This window comes from Ovis canadensis, chromosome 10 (assembly GCF_042477335.2).
Source record: "Ovis canadensis isolate MfBH-ARS-UI-01 breed Bighorn chromosome 10, ARS-UI_OviCan_v2, whole genome shotgun sequence".
NCBI classification, from domain to species: Eukaryota; Metazoa; Chordata; class Mammalia; order Artiodactyla; family Bovidae; genus Ovis; species Ovis canadensis.
The window spans coordinates 27596848-27618358 of NC_091254.1; the positions used below are offsets into that span (position 1 = coordinate 27596848).

A 21511-nucleotide genomic window follows, 5' to 3' on the forward strand; every position below is an offset into this window, starting at 1 on the left:
AGAGAAGTGAAAGGCAAAGGAGAAAAGGAAAGAGATACTCAATTTGAACTCAGAGTTCCAAAGAATAGCAAGGAGAGATAAGAAAGTCTTTTTTTCTGTGATCAGTGCAAAGAAATAGAGGAAAACAACAGAATGGGAAAGAATAGAGATCTCTTCAAGAAAATTAGATATACCAAGGGAACATTTCATGCAGAGATGGGCACAATAAAAGACAGAAATGGTATGGACCTAACAGAAGCAGACGATATTAAGAAGAGGTGGCAAGAATACACAGAAAAACTATACGAAAAAGATCTTCACAACCCAGATCATCACGATGGTATGATCACTCACCTAGAGCCAGACATTTTGGAATTTGAAGTCAAGTGGGCCTTAGAAAGCATCATTATGAACAAAGCTAGTGGAGGTGATGAAATTCCAGTTGAGCTATTTAAATCCTGAAAGATAATGCTGTGAGAGTGTTGCACTCAACATGCCAGCACATTTGGAAAACTCAGCAGTGACCACAGGACTGGAAAAGGTCAGTTTTCATTCCAATCCCAAAGAAAGGCAATGCCAAAGAATGCTCAAACTACCACACAATTGTACTCATCTCACACACTAGTAAAGTAATGCTCAAAATTCTCCAAGCCAGGCTTCAACAGCACGTGAACCATGAACTTCCAGATGTTCAAGCTGGATTTTGAAAAGGCAGAGGAACCAGAGATCAAAATGCCAACATCTACTGGATCATGGAAAAGCAAGAGAGTTCCAGGAAAACATCTATATCTGCTTTATTGACTACACCAAAGGCTTTGAGGATCACAAGAAACTGTGGAAAATTCTGAAAGAGATGGGAATACCAGACCACCTGACCTGCCTCTTAAGAAACCTGTATGCATGTCAGGAAGCAACAGTTAGAACTGGACTTGGAACAACAAACTGGTTCCAAGTAGGGAAAGGAGTTCAAGACTATGTATTGTCACCTGCTTATTTAACTTATATGTAGAATACATTTTGAGAAACACTGGGCTGGAAGAAGCACAAGCTGGAATCAAGATTGCCAGGAGAAATATCAATAACCTCAGATATGCAGATGACACCACCCTGGTGGCAGAAAGTGAAGAAGAACTAAAGAGCCTCTTGATGAAAGTGAAAGTAGAGAGTAAAAAAGTTGGCTTAAAGCTCAACATTCAGAAAGCAAAGATCATGGCATCTTGTCCCATCACTTCATGGGACATACATGGGGAAACAGTGGAATGAGTGGCACAGTTTATTTCTGGGGGCTCCAGAATCACTGCAGATGCTGACTGCAGCCATGAAATTAAAAGACGCTTACTCCTTGGAAGACAAGTTATGACCAACCTAGACAACATATTAAAAAGCAGAGACATTACTTTGCCAACAAAGTCGTCTAGTCAAAGCTATATTTTTCCAGTAGTCATGTATGGATGTGAGAGTTGGATTATAAAGAAAGCTGAACGCCAGAGAAGTGATGCTTTTGAACTGTGGTGTCGGAGAAGACTCTTGAGAGTGTCTTAGACTGCAAGGAGATCCAACCAGTCCATCCTAAAGGAAATTAGTCCTGAATATTCATTGAAAAGGCTGATGTTGCAGCTGAAACTTAATACTTTGGCCACCTGATGTGAAGAACTGACTCATTTGCAAAGATGCTGATGCTGGGAAAGATTGAAGGTGTGAGGAGCAGGCAACGACAGAGGATGAGATGGTTGGATGGCATCACCAACTCAATGGACATTAGTCTGAATAAACTGCAGGGGTTGGTGATGGCCAGGGAAGCCTGGCATGCTGCAGTCCATGGGGTCGCAAAGAGTCGGACATGACTGAGCGACTGACCTGAAGTGAACTGAAGGTTAAAGATAAATACCTTTGGCAGGTTAGCATTAGCACTGGAGGGTCACCATGTTCAGCATCCTATAGAGGACCCGTTTGGTACAAGCCTTTGCCTTATTCTACACTGCATCTCTCATGCATAATATAGTGACTCGTGTATACTCATGCTTGCGTCAGTGAGGATACTGGTAGTAATGGGTGGGTTTTGGGCACATAGTTTTATGAAGGGACTCTTTGCAGAGTTGTGGGCATAGTTTAAGGTAAACAAGACAGGATGATCAGTCACCCACGGACTAGTGACAGTTGGAAACAGTTACCTACTCTGACAAAGAGGCAAGGAGTTGGGAACCATGCTCCAGAACCCAGTGAGAGCTAGAGGCGTGGAGGAAGAGCTGCTGAACAAGAGCTGCGGCCGCAGAGGTAACATAGCAGGGAATCAGTGGTGCTGTTTTTCCGTCTCCTTCCACTGCTGCTTTTCTGCTGATTCTTCCTTTTGAGAAAAGCAGTTTCATGTGCACAGGCTTTCAGCCCTGCTCGGCCTCATGAGAAGAGGTCTTGGACTTGGAGCACTTTTTTAGCAAAAGGTGAGGAGCTCACACAGCCTGAGTTTTGTGGGATGATCTTTTCCTGTTTCAGTCTTGCCCCCAGCTTTCAGTATCTCAGACTCCAGGGATGGTGTGGGCTAAAGAGGCGAAGGGAGCACCGGGCTGATTTCCTCTTGTCAGCTGTCATCCCCCAGCCTCATGAGACTGGTGCACACGGCCGGGCTAGAGCTGATCTTACTCTGCCCCTTCCCTGGGTAAGAAATCTTATTCTGTCCAGTGCTTGAGCATTGTGGTTGGCTTCCAAACTTTGGCACCAAAATATACTGGGCAGAGATGTTAGAGTCCTTTTCTGCGATTGGTAGCTAGTGCTTGGTGTTCTGTGAAACCTCCTCATTGGCAAAACCCAACCAGTAGCAGGAGGGCAAATGCAGACTGGATAATGTAGACTTTTGAGGCAAGTGGAGACAGAGGTACAGAGCAGGTCAGGGAAGAGCGGAAAATGAACCTGGGGGGACAAATGGACAGTAATCATCAGCGTATTCAATACTTACTTATTGAAAATTAAATTGAATTTTTAATTGTTAAACACAGTTGAGCCTTACATATTGTTAGATTAAAGTGAAAAATGACCAAATGCCTAATGGTTTAATGTTTTTGATATAAATATCTTGACATAAAAATCTTTTTAGTAAGGCAGCTATTTTATCTCATATATATTTGAATAGTCAGAATAGTAAAAATCATATAATAATCTATAAAAAAGAGCCTACCTCAAAAACCACTTCTGTGAGTCTTCTTTTACTCAGACACATTTAAAAGTACATGTGCCAAGCCACTGTGCTAAGTCCTTTATGTACATTATCACTGTTATCCTAGACATGAATCCTAGAGGAATATCCTGGAAGAATCACCCTAGAAGTGTAGATACTACTGCTTGGTGCTTGATTCATTGGTGAACAGAACAAATGCCACAAAGGGCAGAGATCTTTATATTCTAATATTAATATTTCCACACCATTTTGTTTTGGTGGTTGTTATCATTAGTTATGTTTATCAGCCATTTAGATTTTTGTTTTCTATGAAGTTCCTGACCTATTCTTTTGTCCATTTCTATTGGATTGTCTGTCTTATTAATGGGGAAGAATTTTCTGTATTTTTGAATATGTGCTTAAATTTTCTTTTATGTGTTGCAAATGAGTTCTCCCATTCTGTGGCTGGTTCAAGCTGAAATATTGAGAATATGTCAGATCTTGACAGGCACAGATAGATATTTCTAGTCAGATAAAAGAGTAAATAGAGTTTATAAGGAAGGAAAATAAATTCACACATGAGTCAGTTGAGTACTTTGGTTAAACTGAGGATTTTTAAAGTGAACCAATGGAAAATAAGACTGGAAAAGTCAAAATATGTAGTCCCTGGGAAGCTCTGGAAAATGGCAAAAATACACCTCAACAGAACTTCCTTTTCTTTCTTCTTTAAACTTTTTATTTTGAGTATAGCTAGTTGACAGTGTGGTACATTGTGTGCTGTTTCAGGTGAACAGCAAAGGGATTCAGCCAACCCAGAACATCTTTAAACCAATACACATCTCCCTTCAGTTTCAGGAGTAAATAAGTCTAGGCAACCTGAAGGGAGGGGTTCCCTTGTGGCTCAGCTGGTTAAGAATCTGCCTGCAATGCGGGGGACCTGGGTTTGATCCTGGGTGGGGAAGATCCCCTGGAGAAGGGAAAGGCTACCCACCCCAGTGTTCTTGCCTGGGGAATCCCAGGGACGGGGGAGCCTGATGGGCTGCCATCTAAGGGGTTCGCACAGAGTCGGACATGACTGAAGTGACTTAGCAGCAGTAGCAAAGGGAACCTTGAAGACTGTTTGGCCCCTCTGGCTAGCTAGCTCTAGGCTTGCCCTCTGCTGGAGAAAGAATCTTCCTTCCCTGAGATTGTCCCAGTGCTCTGCCTGGTGAGAAGGTGCATCTTAACACTGGACCTGAAGAAGCCTAGATTAACCTTCTTTGTCTCGTCTATGAAGAGCTCTAGATTTCTCAGAGGGTGTTGCGTGCCTGAGTGCTCAGTTGCTTTAGTCGTGTCCGACTCTTTGCAAGCCTGTGGATTGTAGCCCACCAGCCTCCTCTGTCCATGGGATTCTTCGGTCAAGAATACTGGAGTGGGTTTGCTTTGCCCTTCTCCAAAGAGAGCCTTACTGGTTGTTAAAGTTAGAGCACCTTCATACGGTTGGCCTTTGTGTCCTGATGCTTATCCTTGTGGAGTCTCTTGTTGAATATTTGGGGTTTTAATTTCCTAAAACTTGCATTCCCTTACAGAACTTGAAAACTAGTGACTGTAGGGCTTTTTGGTTTTACTGTCCTTCCAGTCTCAACCTCCATTTTTTGACTTCTGCCGCACTGATGTGAAATGAATCCATTCCTATCCCCTGGTGAGACTGTTGCAGCTATTCTTAGTCTTTGCTGGATGTGACGGATTTGCCTCTCTCACCACTAATCAGCCAAAAACCATTTCTATAGTATCTCTCTTCAATTATGACCCCATCAAAATTTTGATTTGGCTGCAAATACCTGAAAACCAAAAATATGGGTAGTATCTTAGGAAGCCAGAGTTTTATTTTTGTCTCATGTAAATAGAGGCTATCCAGGGGCACTGTGGCAGCTCCATGATCATCCAGACCAGCGTCCTTCCACCTCATTGTTCCTCCTTCCTCGGACACAGCGGCTCCTGGTCTCACGTCGCAGCCAGCGGGAAGGAGGAATGGAGCAGGGAAGGGACATTCCCCCGCCCCCGAAAGACTTCACAGATGCTGCACGCACTGCTCTGCTTATATCCTATGAGCCAACATTTACTAAACAATGCTGTACCTAAGCCTAAGGGAGGCTTGGAAATATGTGTCTGGCTAAAAATAGGAATTTTTGATCCTGTAGAAGAAAGGGAGAATGGATCTTGGGGGCGTCCATTGATCTTTGCTACCTAAAACCTTTTTCTGTTGTGACTTAAATATTTTCCCCAGGTGGTTAAGGAGAAAAGCAGAGAATAATATGGAGTATATACCTAATTCAAAATTTATCTGGATGAGCTCATATTTTTAGACTCTGGATTTTTCGCTCTTATTTTAAATTTTTTACCTTGGTCTAGAAAGCTAGAAATAAGCTAGTTCTTAAGCTTTTCATCACGTTTACTAATTTTCCACAGTTTGGCTTCTTGGCTACACTTGGGTATCATATTTTATCAAATTTTTAAATAGAGCAGAGTCCATTTGAGCATCATATATGTAAAGGAGGAAGAAATATTTGCCTTTTATATTTATGGAAGATGAATACACTAGACCCACTGTTAAGAATAGTCTATAGAAAACATTTTAGCAATAAGTAACATAAAGGCTTTTGGTCAGAATGAAGTCAAATACATGGAAACTGAATGAAGTCTAAAATTAGTTCACTGAAAATCAGCCAATATAGTGTGTAGGAGATATAATCTCATAAGCACTGCAGATATTTAAAACTTCTACACAGCAGAGCTTGAAGAAAATGTGATATTTAACATAATTGTTCTTATTATTTTAAATGATTTACTTTAAAAACTCATATGTAGCACTGTAAATGATAATCACTTTTTTCCTCTTGTAGGCAAGAAGTTTGATAGCTGTGGGGCTGGGTATTGCAGCTCTTGGCTTTGCAGGTAAGATAAATAACGGATACATATCAATAAATGTTGTAGGAGAAATATTTCCAAATAGCTTTTAGAGTGAATTTTGAGAAGATTCTCAGTTTTCTGAGGTTTTTTATTTTAAGACATACATTCCCATTCTTTACAGCGTTCATAGTCCGTGAACATTTGTCAGTATAGATAAACTTTGTAGTGAAAGAAATTAATGCTACCAAAGTTTGGGAAACTAGCCCCTGTAATAACTGATCTTCCTGACGTTTTTTTTAGTGTGAGCTATAGTATACTGTTTAAAAATAAACTTTAATGTGAAGCAGTATAAGTGATATGGGGCTCTTCTGTACGCCCATATTTATTTTTTTCTTGCAGATAAGTTTATACATTTTCTGTCAGTTCTTTCTGATGAGCTAGTTAGTCTTGGTAGTGTATTACTCAATTTAATATATTGGTGTAATTTCTTTGGAAACCCAGGAGGATTTCTTTTACTGCCAAAATCTTTTTAGAAAGAATAGTTATAAAGATTTAAAGTAAAATTGCTATTGCTTCCAGTCATTAATTTATAATTTTAAATTACATAGTTATTCTCTAATTAAATGTTCATCTGAGAGCATTTCTTTGTTGATAAAGATTTACATTTTTCAGTTAGCTTTTGTGTCTCCTAAGGGCCATGGGTTTGATCTTATTAATTGAATCTTCTTTGTAGGTGGAGCTATTAATACATTCTATTGTGGTTATATACAATGACATCAAATAGGAAAAGAGACTTAAAAGATTTTATTTTGTTTTGCATAATGTTTAATTCCACACAACTCTATTTAAAGCACCTTACCAGTGAGAACTTTAAAATCAGGACAATCGGTGGTTCAGTTTTTCTTGGTTCTTATACCATCAGAGTCTTATGTCTCATTATGTAACTATAGTTAACTACTTATGGAGGTTTCATGTGAAGAGTATCATGTCTGAAAAGGAATTCTGACAGACTTGCCCATAAACATAAAATAATTTTAGTATTAATTGCTATAGCAGAATAGGCATCAGTTCAGTTGCTCAGTTGTGTCTGACTCTTTGTAACCCCATAGACTGCAGCACGCCAGTCTTCCCTGTCCATCACCAACTCCCAGAGCTTGCTCAAACTCATGTCCATCAAGTCGGTGATACCATCCAGCCATCTCATCTTCTGTCATCCCCTTCTCCTTGCACCTTCAATCTTTCTCAGCATCAGGGTCTTTTCCAATGAGTCAGTTCTTCACAACAGGTAGCCAAAGTATTGGAGTTTCAGCTTCAGCATCAGTCCTGCCAATGAATATTCAGGACTAATTTCCTTTAGGATTGACTGGTTGGATCTCCTTGCAGTCCAAGGGACTCTCAAGAGTCTTCTCCAACACCACAGTTCAAAAGCATCATTTCTTCGGCAATTAGCTTTCTTCATAGTCCAATTCTCATATCCATGCATGACTACTGGAGAAACCATAGCCTTAACTAGACGGACCTTTGTTGGCAAAGTAATGTCTTTGCTTTTTAATATGTCTAGGTTGGTCATAGCTTTTCTTCCAAGGAGCAAGCATCTTTTAATTTCATGGCTGCAGTCACCATCTGCAGTGATTTTGGAGCCCAAAAGAATAAAGTCTCTCGCTGTTTCCATTATTTCCCCATCTATTTGCCATGAAGTGATAGGACTGGATGCCATGATCTTAGTTTTCTGAAAGCATGTCTTTCTCATTTCAAATAAAAATCTTACATTTGAATTTGAAATAAGAATAGGCATAGTTACTTCAAATTCAAATGTAAGATTTTTATTTGAAATTAGAGAAAGATATGCTTTTGCCAAGGTCTTCTTTCTAAAATGAGAAGAATTGGTATATGTACTGCATACATATTACGCTGTTGCCAAATTCATTTTACTGAGTAGAATATTAAATAGCAGGCATTTCTCTTTCATAGTCAACTACAACTAAAGTGTAGAATTTAGAAGCAAAGTATTCCTGGACTGTTAGAACTTTGTCTTCTCTTTTATGGTTAAAGTAAATGTCCAAATGTCAGTTCTTAAAGCCTTTGATTGCTTTTTTACATCGAGATTGCATGACTGTGGTTTTGAAGGAATTTTGAGACACTTTAAAAGCCATGGAGACATGAGTTTGAGTAAGCTCTGGAAGTTGGTGATGGACAGGGAAGCCTGGTGTGCTGCAGTCCGTGGGGTTCCAAAGAGTTGGACACGACTGAGCAACTGAACTGAATTGAAAAGCCATATTTTATGCTGTTGGAAAATCAAATGAAAGTTGATCTCTATGTGATAAGAGATTTAGATGAGTTAGGGTTTCAGCTTTATTTAATTTTACTTTAACATTCTCCTTGGTTTCAAGAGCTTTTTGTCTCCTACTTAGGTTGACTAGGACTTCCCTGATGGCTCAGACGGTAAAGCGTCTGTCTACAATGTTGGAGACCTAGGTTCGATCCTGGGTCGGGAAGATCCCCTGGAGAAGGAAATGGAAATCCACTCCAGTACTATTGCCTGAAAAATCCCATGGGCAGAGGAGCCTGGTAGGCTACAGTCCATGGGGTCGCAAAGAGTCGGACACGACTGAGTGACTTCACTTAGGTTGACTACTTCACATCTTCCTAGGTCTAACTAGCATCCTTTATTTTTCGCTGTAGCATGTTGTCTGAACAGGAATAACAGTATATTTAGACAGATAACTTATTATAAAAGATCTATGTAGTTGAATTTTCCCAGTAGTAATCTTAATTTGCAAATAACGTGGTTAGAAACTTCGGAGGATCATAACTTTTAGAAAAGAGACACTAGTATAGCAGACACACAGTCTAGTTAGGACACACATTCTGACTGGCCTGATGCTATTTGATTCTTGTTCTATGCCCTCAAAACAGGTTAGGACCTTTTTTGCTATTGATACTTAGTTGTCTAGTCTCAGAGGGGTTTTGATAATTAGGGTGACTAAGAAAGGAAAGTACTAAAATAAAGAAGCTTTTCGTCATCCTCTGTGAGAAATTGATAGTAAACACATTCTTTGTAAATATTTCCCATGTGATTGCTTTATTACTTTAGTGGTAACTTCATTAAAAGCAGTCCTGTGTTGTATAGATCATAAACATGACTTGTTTTCTATATATTTCAAAGTGATTATCATTGTGAGAGCAATAGAATTGTTTTTTTTTAATTGGAGTAATTAAAATGAAATCTGTCCTCCATTTAACAAATTAGAAGTTTGAAAAAATTACTGTCTTTCTGGTAGGTTTTGAAATTGTTATTAAGCTAACATATATAAAGTAAACTATAACTGCTATGGTGAGCACCTTGTGGGTATTGGCTTTCATTACAGAAAATGTATTTGCCTTTATTCCTGTTACTATTATATATAGGTCGCTACGCATTTCAGATCTGGAAACCTCTAGGACAAGTAATCACAGAAACTGCGAAGAAGATTTCAACTCCTGTAAGTTTAAAAAAAAATGAGTTTAGTTAGAAATCTAAACTTACTTTGAAGTTTCTTGGGCATATTATATCTATGCTTATTTCTGACTTTGCTAGTTACTATATTGCTTTTAGTAGTATTACATCAACTTTGAGATAATTTACTTTCCTTGTTTAATTAGTGTTCATTTATTCATTCAGTGATTGTCCTGTGCCAGGGGCTGGGCATAGCTGGTGAACAAAACAGATATGGTCCCTGTCCAGATGGAGTATACCCCCAAATTAGTTTCATCTTGAAATTTGAAACTAGCTTCCTTGTACCACCACACCTGGCTCTCTCAAACTTGAAATTATATGATTCCAACTTTGAAACCCTATAGGGCTTATACATCCATCTACCAGCGTCACGGCTACTCTGCTGAGGGGAATCTAAGTGAAGATTGAATGGGAGTAGGTGTCTAAGAAGCTGTAGTGTGGTGAGCTGGGGTTTGTGACCCCTGGAGAGCATGCCCAGAAAGCTCACAGAAGCAGTGCAGCATTAACACTGACTTCTGGGAGACAGAAGATCTAGGTTGCGTCGGCTTGGCTTACAGCAGTTTGAGAATGACTGACCTGTTTCAGTAAAGGCTTTATAGGCCCCGGAGGCTTAGTTATGAACAATGACCATACTTTGAAAGGATGACAAACGGACGGATAATTAAACTGAAGGACAAAAGAACTACAAGTGACTTTGCCGATTGAAAATGCATGTCTGTGATTAGAGGGAACGTGTATTTATTTTCTGCTTTCCTGTTTATATTTCATCTTAAGTATTAATAGGTATTTACTAATAGCATTCATACAACAAATGTTCATTAAGCACCTACTACGTCAAAGTGAAAGTTGCTCAATCGTGTCTGACTCTTTGCAACCCCATGGACTATACAGTCCATGGAATTCTCCAGGCCAGAATACTGGAGTGGGTAGCCTTTCCCTTCTCCAGGGGATCTTCCCAGTCCAAGATCGAACGCAGGTTTCCCGCAATGCAGGCAGATTCTTTACCAGCTGAGCCGCAGGGAAGCATCTGCTCCATACTAGACACAGTTGTGGGGTAGTCATGAACCGGATACAGACACTGCCCTGTAGGAGTTTACTTTTCAGTGGAGACAATTAACAGATAAGTAAGATATATAATATGTAGAGGTATTGAAGTTAGAAGTTTAGTTTTCTTTAAAAAACTAATCAGGGTGCATGCGTCCTAGTCACTCCAGTTGTGTCCGACTCTTTGCAACCCCATGAACTGTAGCCTACCAGGCTCCTTTTTGTCCATGGAATTTTCCAGGCAGAAATACTGGAGTGAGTTGCTGTTTCCTCCTCCAGGGGATCTTCCTAACTCAGGAATCAAACCTGTGGCCTCCTGTGTCTCCTGTCTCATCTTTACCACTGGACCACCCAAATCAGAGTAAGAGATTGATTTTTTAACAGCAGAGAAGAGTCTGTGTTAGGTAGGTTAGGGAAGGTCTCTCTGAGAAGGGAACAGACCATGTGGCCATCTGAAGAGCTTCCTAGGTGGTGGGAATGCTGCAGAGATCTGAGGTGGGAATGAGTTTAGCAGTAGGAGTAACTCCAGTATGAGTGTGTGGAAGGAATAGTGGTCGTTTAGGCCCACATCACTTAGAGCCAAATCAACTATGACAAGGACTGCAGAGTTTAAGTCTGACGGAAAGCCTTTGGAAGGTTATGAGAAGGCGGGCAGCAGACTAGAATAAGCCAGAGGAGAAACTGTGGAATGTGTTGAAAGGGCATTGAGACAGTCCAGGGACTAGGTGATGGTCAGTGGAAATAGAGCATATGCCTGGAAATAGTGACATAAATGTCCAAGGGTTTTTCCACGTTTGTGGTTATTCAGTCCCTAAGTGGTATCCGACTCTTTGCAGCCCCAGGGACTGCAGCACGCCAGGCTCCTGTGTCCTCCACTATTTCCCGAAGAGCTGTCAAATTCATGTCCATTGAGTCAGTGATGCTCTCTAACCATCTCATCCTTTACTGATACATGTTTACGTATAGTAAATTGGGAAACTTTTAGAAATCATTTCTCTCCTGCTTGATGATCTTTAGTAGACAGACTTATAAATAGACTCACGTTTTGTAGAATTACATTATTTAACGTTGTAACGGAAGGGAGAGAAAGAAAATGAGAAACGTTTCACTGCTCTGTGAAGGCTCACAGATAAAGTGGCGTAGTTTAAGAGACCGTCATGGGTATCCTGAAAGGCGGCCCCAGCATTTCTTAATAAGAGGAAAGGGATGCATACACACTCACGCCCCCCCCCCCACCCCAACCTTTCCCCTTCCCTCTGGGCTTCAAGTTAAGACAAGTGGCTTTCATCTGCCCTCTTTTTCACAAAGTACTACTCATCTAGTTTGCAATGAAGCCTCTTGGAGTATCTATCATCATCGTGATTAAACCTCAGTGAAGATATTAGTTTTTAAAAATAACTCTTTAAACATTAATTGTTTCAGGGAAATTGAAGAATGAAAAATATGCATACTTTCCCTTGACATTGATCTCAAAAAGCCAAATTCATAAGCTCGGCATTTCCAGTGTTTTGATTTTATAACTCTGTTCATTATTAACCAGTTACTAACAGATAGGGACTGTAGTCACGCGTCAAATGCCTGTCACTCAAAGGAGAAGGTTCGACTCAGGTTCCTGTGGGCTCTCTCCTCATTTTTTCTCGAAGCATATTTGCTGCTTCTATTCTTTAACATCAGTTTGTTCTTATATCTCATCTTTCTTTTTCTCATGCTTCCCTCTGCCCCATTTTTCTGGACTGTTGCCTAGGATAGTTTCTTTTACATGGAATGTATGGAGAGTTTGTTTCTTTCCCTCTTTACATGTATAGCTGTTTGTTCTGTAAGATCCTCTTAGATTTTTTCCTTCCAATGCGTCTCTGCTCCTGGAACTCATATTCGTGGCCTCTTTCAGCAGTTTGGTAGATTTGCTTTAAGTTTAATTGAATGAGAGGATTGGCAGTGTGCTGTGAGCATGGAGGTGGGTTATGCCCACAGTCATGTCTCTCGTTGGAAGCAAGGAGCCCAGAGGCTGTCTGGGAACCTGCAGAACCCAGTGTTGAGTACTGTGTGTATTTTACTCCTTGGTATAAATGCCCCCTCTCCTCAGCCCTCTGGGTTCTGAAATGTTATCTATTGTTAAGCCACTCGGCTTCCCTTGAGACCTGCTCTGTACACCAAGATGCATTCCAGGCATACGATTCTCTTTTTTGGCCTGAGGGCTGAGGTGGCAGGTGGCAGCCCTTATGCCCTGTACTAATGGAGTTAGGAATGGTCCGTCTGCCGTCCTGGTTTAATTACCCTGATGTTATGTTTTGTGTTTGTTGAGCCTGGATTTAGTGTTTTCGTCTTTCTTTCCTCTGGTGATTGGGTTGCTGTGATTTTTCTGTATGTGCAGTCTTCCCTGTTTTCAACCTTTCAGGATTTCTTTGAACTTTCTGCTTTGGTACTTGTTCCATTTCTTGTTTTCTAGGCCTATTATGGATTTTTCTTGTTTAAAATATCTCATTTCTCATTTCAAAGAGCCTTTGGAAAGTAAAAGACTAATTTTCAGTCTGCTGTTTTGAATCAGAGCCTTTTACTTAATTTTTTAAAGTGCTCATGTGTGTTTATTGACTCAGCTATTGTCTAATTACCCCTAATTTTTTTCTGGAGGAAAAACCCAAGTCGTTCATCTTCTGTTGAGGCTCTTATTTTTCTATTTGTGAATTTGCCTTTTTACTTGAATACAAGTTTTTTAAATTGGACTTAAATTGTTTTTATGGTTAGGTGAAATTCATGGAAATAACACTAATTAAAACTATCCCTCTGTGGATCTATAAATCAAATAGATGATTCTACATAATTAAAGTTTATACTTTATGTTAAATGTAAAATGTATTTCTTCTCTTAAGACTATGGAACGATGTATTTTTCTGGTTGTTTGGAGGGCTGTTATGTTTCAAGTGATTGAGTAAATTAGCTAATGAAGACTTTCATTTAACTTGGTTCATTTCACATCATTTTTGATAATATATAGCACTACAGCATTCGATGTTAAATTTTAGTAGGAAAATTATTTTGACTTTTGTTTATATATTTATATATTTTATGACTAAAATAATACAAATAATAATTTGTAAGGATCAGAGTATCTTTCAAATAGACAACAGAATAAATCCCACTCTCTGTTCTTGGAAATTCTATTAGAAAAATGTAACTATCTACTCCATCTGTTTGATATAGTTATTCCTTATTGTAATCACATTTTTTGTGAATCTTACCATTTTGTTGACCCACCAGTGTTGTCAGAAAACAGTTCTGCATTGCCTGTTTCTATATAAGCTAATAATATAATGCAGTATTGGTATGTTATATTTGTAAGCTTCAAAGGGCTTACAATTTCAATTAAAATTTATGTAATAAAAACCTAAACTCCATATGAGTTTAGAAGGCATGATTTTGTCTTCTGTCTACTATTCTATATATAGCCCCAAATATTAAATATCTGTCCTCAAAAACGATATAGTTCCTTCAGAAGGATAGTGATGATGGTATGCTTACAGATTGACTTACTTGAAAGCAGGTCAGTATTTATGGTCTGAGCCTCATCCAGATGCTAAACTTTAACCTTGTCTTAGTTTTCTTTAACCTTTTCTACCTGGAAAAAAAACGAAGTAAAAAATTTGCTTGGATATAATAGCCGCTTTTAGGGTTAATGAACTTGGTGAATATAGTGGAAATGACAGTTTACGAAATATCATCAATTTATGTTTATTGTATGCTGAACACTTCAGAATTTGGAACTCCCAAAGGTAGATACTCATAGAAATATTAGGGAGTAAGGTATGCATCTAGTAAAAATTTTAGCTGCTTGCGAGAAACCTTAAAGCCAGCTGTTTTTCCTCTGTTAAAGCCCTGCTCCTGTATGTGTATTCACTATACAGCTCTTATTCTTTTACATATTCCTGTGTGTGCGCGCTTGTGTAGATATACATAATTTGTCCATATTAATATGTGTACTGAAACAGTTTGGTTCCCTTCCAGTTTGGAGGCGGAGATTGTTCTTTGTTTTCTCACTAGATTGTTAATTACTTGGAATTTGGAGTGGGACCTTATAGTCCTCACAGCACTGGCACACTGGCAGAGGAACAACTGTGTGATGAAGGACAGAATTTCACTTGTCTCATTTGAAAAGTTCCTGGCACATATTAGGTGCTGAAGTATTTGTTGAAGGATTAATTGTCAGGGGATTATTACCAATGGAAATTTATGACAAGCTGGTCAAAACAAGTTATATAAATGACCAGATCTGGCTCCCTGGGACTCTTTTTACACTCTAGTAATTTCCTTGGTTTCCTTTATTTAGTCCTTTAAAAAAAAAATTGTATAAGTAACCATGTTCATTATTGAAAATTTAGAAAGTATAAATGAACATGAAGAAAATAATATTCATAATTCCACCACCCCAAAATATCATTGAGGGGTTATATACTTTCAGATTTTGTTTTATGCAAGCACATACTTATTTATCATTCCTTAGGAAAGGGTTCACATTTTAGAAACATGTGCTCATTCAATCACGTATGTATATTTTTCCTTGGTAAAGTTGAGTTCATGCATGCAGTTTGCTCTAAGAGCTCCTGCAAACAGTTGTCTCTCTGCTGTCTCCCATTCCTTTCTTCCTGTTCTCTCCTAAACTCACTCTAATCAAACCTTCATGCCCAGTCCCTTCAATTAGCCTTAGGTTTGCTGCTGCTAAGTCGCTTCAATCGTGTCCGACTCTGTGCTACCCCATAGATGGCAGCCCACAAGGCTCCCCCGTCCCTGGGATTCTCCAGGCAAGAACACTGGAGTCAATTGCCATTTCCTTCTCCAGTGCATGAAAGTGAAAAGTGAAAGTGAAGTCATTCAGTCGTGTCTGACTCTTAGCAACTCCATGGACTGCAGCCCACCAGGCTCCTCTGTCCATGGGATTTTCCAGGCAAGAGTAGTGGAGTGGGTTGCCATTGCTTTCTCCGCAGGGCCTTAGGGTTAGCAAAGGTTAAATCCAGAGGTTTAGGCTCAGCTCTGCTCCTATTTGACCTGTCGGAAGCACTTGAAACTGTTTTCCGCTTCGTCACTTTGGGCCTGCCTCTCCTCCCCCCGCACTGCTGGGCCTTGGCAGTGTCTGTTGCTGACCCCTCTCCGTTTCTCTGCCACTGAATGTTGCCGTCTCTAGGGCTCAGTCTTCCCACTTCTTAGCTACACTCCGGCTCCAGGTGATCTCCTTTAGTCTCATGGCTTTAAATTCCATCTGTGTACTCATAATTCCCCAGTGTTATCTCCAGGTCAGACATTTCCTCCACTTACATGCATAGTAGACTTCTGAAACTTAATATAACCAAAACCAATCTCCTGATATCTATTACCCACAAAAAAACAAATAACCACTCCTCCTCTAAGTCAATAATTGGCAATTTAGGCCAGAAACCTTGCAGTCATTTGCAGTTGAAGTTCTCTGGAAAGCAGAATGAGACCCAGATTAGCAAGCTGTTAGTTTATTAGAGAATGCTCTGAGGATCAACAGCTCCAGAAGGCAAGAGAGGGAAGAAGGATGGAGGGATAATTTAGGCTGCAGTGCAGTCTTAGCAAGGCCTGAGGCAGCCGGTGTGGGCACGGGGGGCCTCTGACTCTCAGGTGACTCATCGTGGTTGTCCTAGGTTGTGGCAAGGGCTATGAAACTAAATGACATCACCTGGAAAGTAAATAAGAAGCTCAAGGACTGAGTCCTGGGGAACTCCAGGGTTTGCACCATGACGTCAGCCGGTCGTCAGCCAGAGGCTGCCCTGGGAAGGGGGCATGGGCTTGGCATTCTTCAGCCGAGGCCATTGCTGGAGTTTGACAGCACAGTGCTGTCTGCCAGTAGCAGCCCTGGGGTCTGAGGAGTAAGTGCCTTACTTCTGAGGGGGCCCTGTGCTGAGCACGCCAGTGTTCACTGCCCCATCTCTCCCTGCTTTTTCTCATATTCCACGTTCAGTCCAAGCAAAGGTCATTTCTGTTCTCCATATCCATCCCAAATCTGACGGCTCTGGCTTCTTCCTCTTCTACCAGTTTGGCCCAAACCACCCCTGTCTCCTGCCTAGATTATGGTTGTGTCCTCTTACTGGTCTCCTGCCTCCACTCTGTACCTGTCTCCGCACAGCAGAGTAATCCTCTTAATTAATCCCATTTGTGTGCGTATTTGTGGCTGTGCTGGGGCTTCTTCGCTGCATGGGCTTCTCTGTAGATGCAGCAAGTGGGGACTGCTCTCTGGTTGCTGCGTGGGCTTCTCATTGCAGCAGCTTCTAGCGCACAGGCTTCACTGGTGGTGGCCCGTGTGCTCAGCAGTTCCGGCTCCCGGGCCCTAGAGCACAGCCTCAGTAGTTGTGGCGTGTGGACTTGGTTGTTCCATGGCCTGTGGGATCTTCCCAGATCAGAGATCAAAGCCCTGTCTCCTGCATTGGCAAGCAGATTCTTATTCACTGAGCCGCCAGGGATGCCCTGGAGTAGTCCAAGTCAAATCTGGGTGCCCCGTGCTCTGGCCGTCCTGCCCCTGAGAGTAAAGTCACCTGTCGTTCCCGACCTCCAGGGCCCTCCCCGTGGCCTCAGCCCCTCCCCTGCCACTCCTCTCCTCCTTGCTCGGGCCTCTCCAGCCATGCTGACCCTGCAGTCCAGTCTTCTGACCCCTCTTTGGCCTTCCTGTCTGCTCTCCTGATGTCCTCTCTATTTCGTCAGTTTCTCCTCTTTCTCAGTCAGCCAGTCTTGTAGGTTAAAAAGATGTCTGTCATCTCAGCAGTAACTTGGTCAAGGTTATCCAATGAGAAAATCCCTGTAGAGCTTAGAAAAAGCTGAAGCCGTTTGTTTCTGCCTGTCTCCTTTATTCCTTCAGTGTAGGAGCATTAGCGTATTGGGATGTGGAAACCATTGTTGATGCCCAGGTTCGTTGTCCAGTGCTCTCCCGCCCCACCTCCCACGATTCCAGGTTGACTTCTGGAAAACCCATTACTCCCACTGCAGCTGTGTGGTGGGGTCGAGGTCCTGTCCCTTCATACGTGGAACTAATCATTTCTCGCTCTTTGTTCCCTGCACAGAGCTTTTCATCCTACTATAAAGGAGGATTTGAACAGAAAATGAGTAGGCGAGAAGCAAGTCTCATTTTGGGTATAAGGTAGGTGTGCTGCGTAAGTGTTATTTTGTTCTGTGGCTGAGTTTGTCTTGAAAAAGGAGAAAATGTGACAGTAAAATTATCCTTATATTTTAAATTATGAATAGGAGGCAGAGGAGAAAATAGCGAAGTTTTACATCTCAAACCTTGAGTCTAAGAGATTATCCTACTACTTCTAAAAAAAAAAAAATCATAGTTCTGATGTGCCTTTATTCCTTAACAAGGAGCTGTTGTATTTGAACACTAAAATTTCAATGCAATTATCAAAATCCCTTATTGTGACATTAAATTCTTCCTGAATTCAGTTTTCTAATTTGATCTGAATCGTATTTTCAATTATAACATGGAATCTGTTTCACAATTCTTCTCTAGTTCCAGAATTTGACACCTAGCATATTATATTATTTCTGTCCTTTATCGAGCCCATCTTTGCATGAAATGTTCCCTTGGTATCTCTAATTTTCTCGAAGAGATCTCTAGTCTTTACCATTCTGTTGGCAGAAGATATTAAGAAGAGGTGGCAAGAATACACAGAAGAACTGTACAAAAAAGAGCTTCATGACCCAGATAATCTAGGTGATCACTCACCTAGAGCCAGACATCCTGGAATGTGAAGTCAAGTGGGCCTTAGGAAGCATCACTATGAATAAAGCAAGTGGAGGTAATGGAATTCCAGTTGAGCTATTTCAAATCCTGAAAGATGATGCTGTGAAAGTGCTGCACTCAATATGCCAGCACATTTGGGAAACTCAGCAGTGGCCACAGAACTGGAAAAGGTCAGTTTTCATTCCAATCCCAAAGAAAGGCAATGCCAAAGAATGCTCAAACTACCACACAATTGTACTCATCTCACATGCTAGTAACGTAATGCTCAAAATTCTCCAAGCCAGGCTTCAACAGTACGTGAACCGTGAACTTCCAGATGTTCAGGCTGGTTTTAGGAAAGGCAGAGGAACCAGAGATCAAATTGCCAACATCCTCTGGATCATCAAAAAAGCAAGAGAGTTCCAGAAGAAACATCGACTTCTGCTTTCTTGACTATGCCAAAGCCTTTGACTGTGTGGATTTCAAGAAACTGTGGAAAATTCTGAAAGAGATGGGAATACCAGACCACCTGACCTGCCTCTTGAGAAACCTATATACAGGTCAGGAAGCAGTAGTTAGAACTGGACATGGAACAACAGACTGGTTCCAAATAGGAAAAGGACATCAAGGCTGTATATTGTCACCCTTCTTATTTAACTTATATGCAGAGTACATCATGGGAAATGCTGGGCTGAAAGAAGCACAAGCTGGAATCAAGATTGCCAGGAGAAATATCAATAACCTCAGATATGCAGATGACACCGCCCTTATGGCAGAAAGTGAAGAGGAACTAAAAAGCCTCTTGATGAAAGTGAAAGAGGAGAGTGAAAAAGTTGGCCTAAAGCTCAACATTCAGAAAACTGAGATCATGGTATCTGGTCCCATCACTTCACGGGAAATAGATGGGGAAACAGTGTCAGACTTTATTTTGGGGGGCTCCAAAATCACTGCAGATGGTGACTGCAGCCATGAAATTAAAAGACGCTTACTCCTTGGAGGGAAAGTTATGACCAACCTAGATGAGTCCCTTGGACTCTCAAAGCCAGTCCATTCTAAAGGGAATCAGTCCTGGGTGTTCATTGGAAGGCCTGATGCTAAAGCTGAAACTCCAATACTTTGGCTACCTCATGCGAAGAGTTGATTCATTGGAAAAGACCCTGATCCTGGGAGGGATTGGGGGCAGGAGGAGAAGGGGACGACAGAGGATGAGATGGCTGGATGGCATCACCGACTCGATGCACATGAGTTTGAGTGGACTCTGGGAGTTGGTGATGGACAGGGAGGCCTGGTGTGCTGCGATTCATGGGGTTGCAAAGAGTCGGACACGACTGAGTGACTGAACTGAACTGATGTTTTATTATACTTATTTCACCTTAGCAGCCATTTATTGTCTGACTTTGGACAGTGTAGGAGATAGTTAATGATCCTTTGTGATTACTGTATGATATCATTTAACCGTGAGATTTAAGAATACATCGAAATGGCAACCCACTCCAGTATTCTTGCCGGGAGAATCCCAGGGACGGGGGAGCCTGGTGGGCTGCCTTCTATGGGGTCACACAGAGTTGGACACGACTAAAGCAACTTAGCAGCAGCAGCAGCAGCATAGATTTACCAGTATCTATATTTGTTTATGTTCCCTAGAGCTCACTCAAACTTTTATTTGCATTGGTTATAGTATGTTACCTACAACAAATCTTACGGTGACTTAGTCAACATAATTAAGCAGAATAGATCATAAAGTCCTATATTGAGAGAATTTTTAAATCTCTTGTAGGTTAGCAGATATTTAAAGCCAAAAGATTTTGTTATTTCTTATGACTAATCAAAAAAACACACACACAAAAGGTGGGTAGGGGAGAAACAGATCAGTTTAGCTTGGTGCTTCATTTAAATATAAAAAGAAATGAGCTTTCTCACCAGGAATACAGAAAAAAGAAATGATTTTAAGCAGGGGAACCACACTATTAAATTAGCTATGTTGTTAACTATTCTTTGGTTTAATATTGTTCTGGATGCCACTGTTATTTTTCTGAGGTCCCATATCATCCCATTCTGGATATGTGTATGCACAGTACATTACTAATCCAAACAAAAGTTTTTGAGGATATCATTTAATATCCAAGGTGCTCCTGTTTTTCGGATAGATTTACTAATCCAAACAAAAGTTTTTGAGGATATCATTTAATATCATCCAAGGTGCTCCTGTTTTTCGGATAGATTTACTAATCCAAACAAAAGTTTTTGAGGATATCATTTAATATCATCCAAGGTACTCCTGTTTTTCGGATAGATAATTTGGAGTTGACTTAAGATACATGGTTATTAAGTTTTATTCCATTGAGCAGGAAGCTGTACAGAATTTCACAAGGAAAATTGAGTGACTAACAGCACAGACTCTGATAACAGTGAATCTGGGTACAAATATCAGTTTTACCACTTGTTAGCTGCGTGGCCTTAAGTCTCCTCATTAGTTTCTACTGCATAGGACTGCTGCAAAAATTAACACATAGGAGGTTTTTTTAGCATAAACCTAGCACCTAGTAACTACTCAGGAGATACCAGCTAAGCAAACAGATTCTGAGTCTACCACGGAGGCACTGATTTTTAGCTTTTATGCACTTCAGCTTCTTCATTTTTGATTTGCAACTAATACTACTTTGTCTTGTTGGAATAATGTGAAATACCCTGAGTGGTACCTTTTTTATCAAAGAAAGAAAGTGGAGTCGCTCAGTCATGTCTGATTCTTTGCGACCCCATGGACTGTAGCCTACCAGGGTCCTCTGTCCATGGGATTTTCCCGGCAATAGTACTGTAGTGGGGTGCCATTTCCTTCTCCAGGGGATCTTCCCTAAGGGATCGAACCTGGGTCTCCCGCATTGTAGACAGACGTTTTACCGTCTGAGCCACCAGGGAAGTCCTTTTTTGAAGTGCTTACCAAAGAACAGGTGCTGAATAAAGGTTGGTCCCCTCTCTTCCTGTCTCTCTCATGAGTGCAAAGTCTAAATATCTGCCTTTAATGCATTAAATAGAAAGGTAAAATTTATTTGCTTTCCTCTAGCCCTTTCTTTCAGTCAGGCAGTGTTGTTTTGAGGAGATTCTTTTAAGATGTGACTACATTGCTGTGGTTCCATTTTCCTTGGTCTTGGAATCCAGATGATTTAGACTGTATGACAAGTAGGTAAAGATAAAATGGAGCTGACTCTGTTAACACCCTGTTTAAAAACAAATT

At 40.7% G+C, this 21511-nt stretch overlaps 1 protein-coding gene across 3 annotated transcripts in view; it reads left to right on the top strand.

Annotated features, from left to right (window-relative positions):
• The window catches only part of DNAJC15 (DnaJ heat shock protein family (Hsp40) member C15), an 80284-nt gene that overhangs the window by 31079 nt on the left and 27694 nt on the right, over positions 1-21511 (top strand). For all 3 annotated transcript variants that reach the window (XM_069601251.1, XM_069601253.1, XM_069601252.1), the window contains exons 2-4: positions 6010-6061; positions 9425-9498; positions 17621-17697. In XM_069601251.1, the coding sequence (XP_069457352.1) occupies positions 6010-6061; positions 9425-9498; positions 17621-17697 (203 nt within the window). The remainder of the gene's footprint in view (positions 1-6009; positions 6062-9424; positions 9499-17620; positions 17698-21511) is intronic.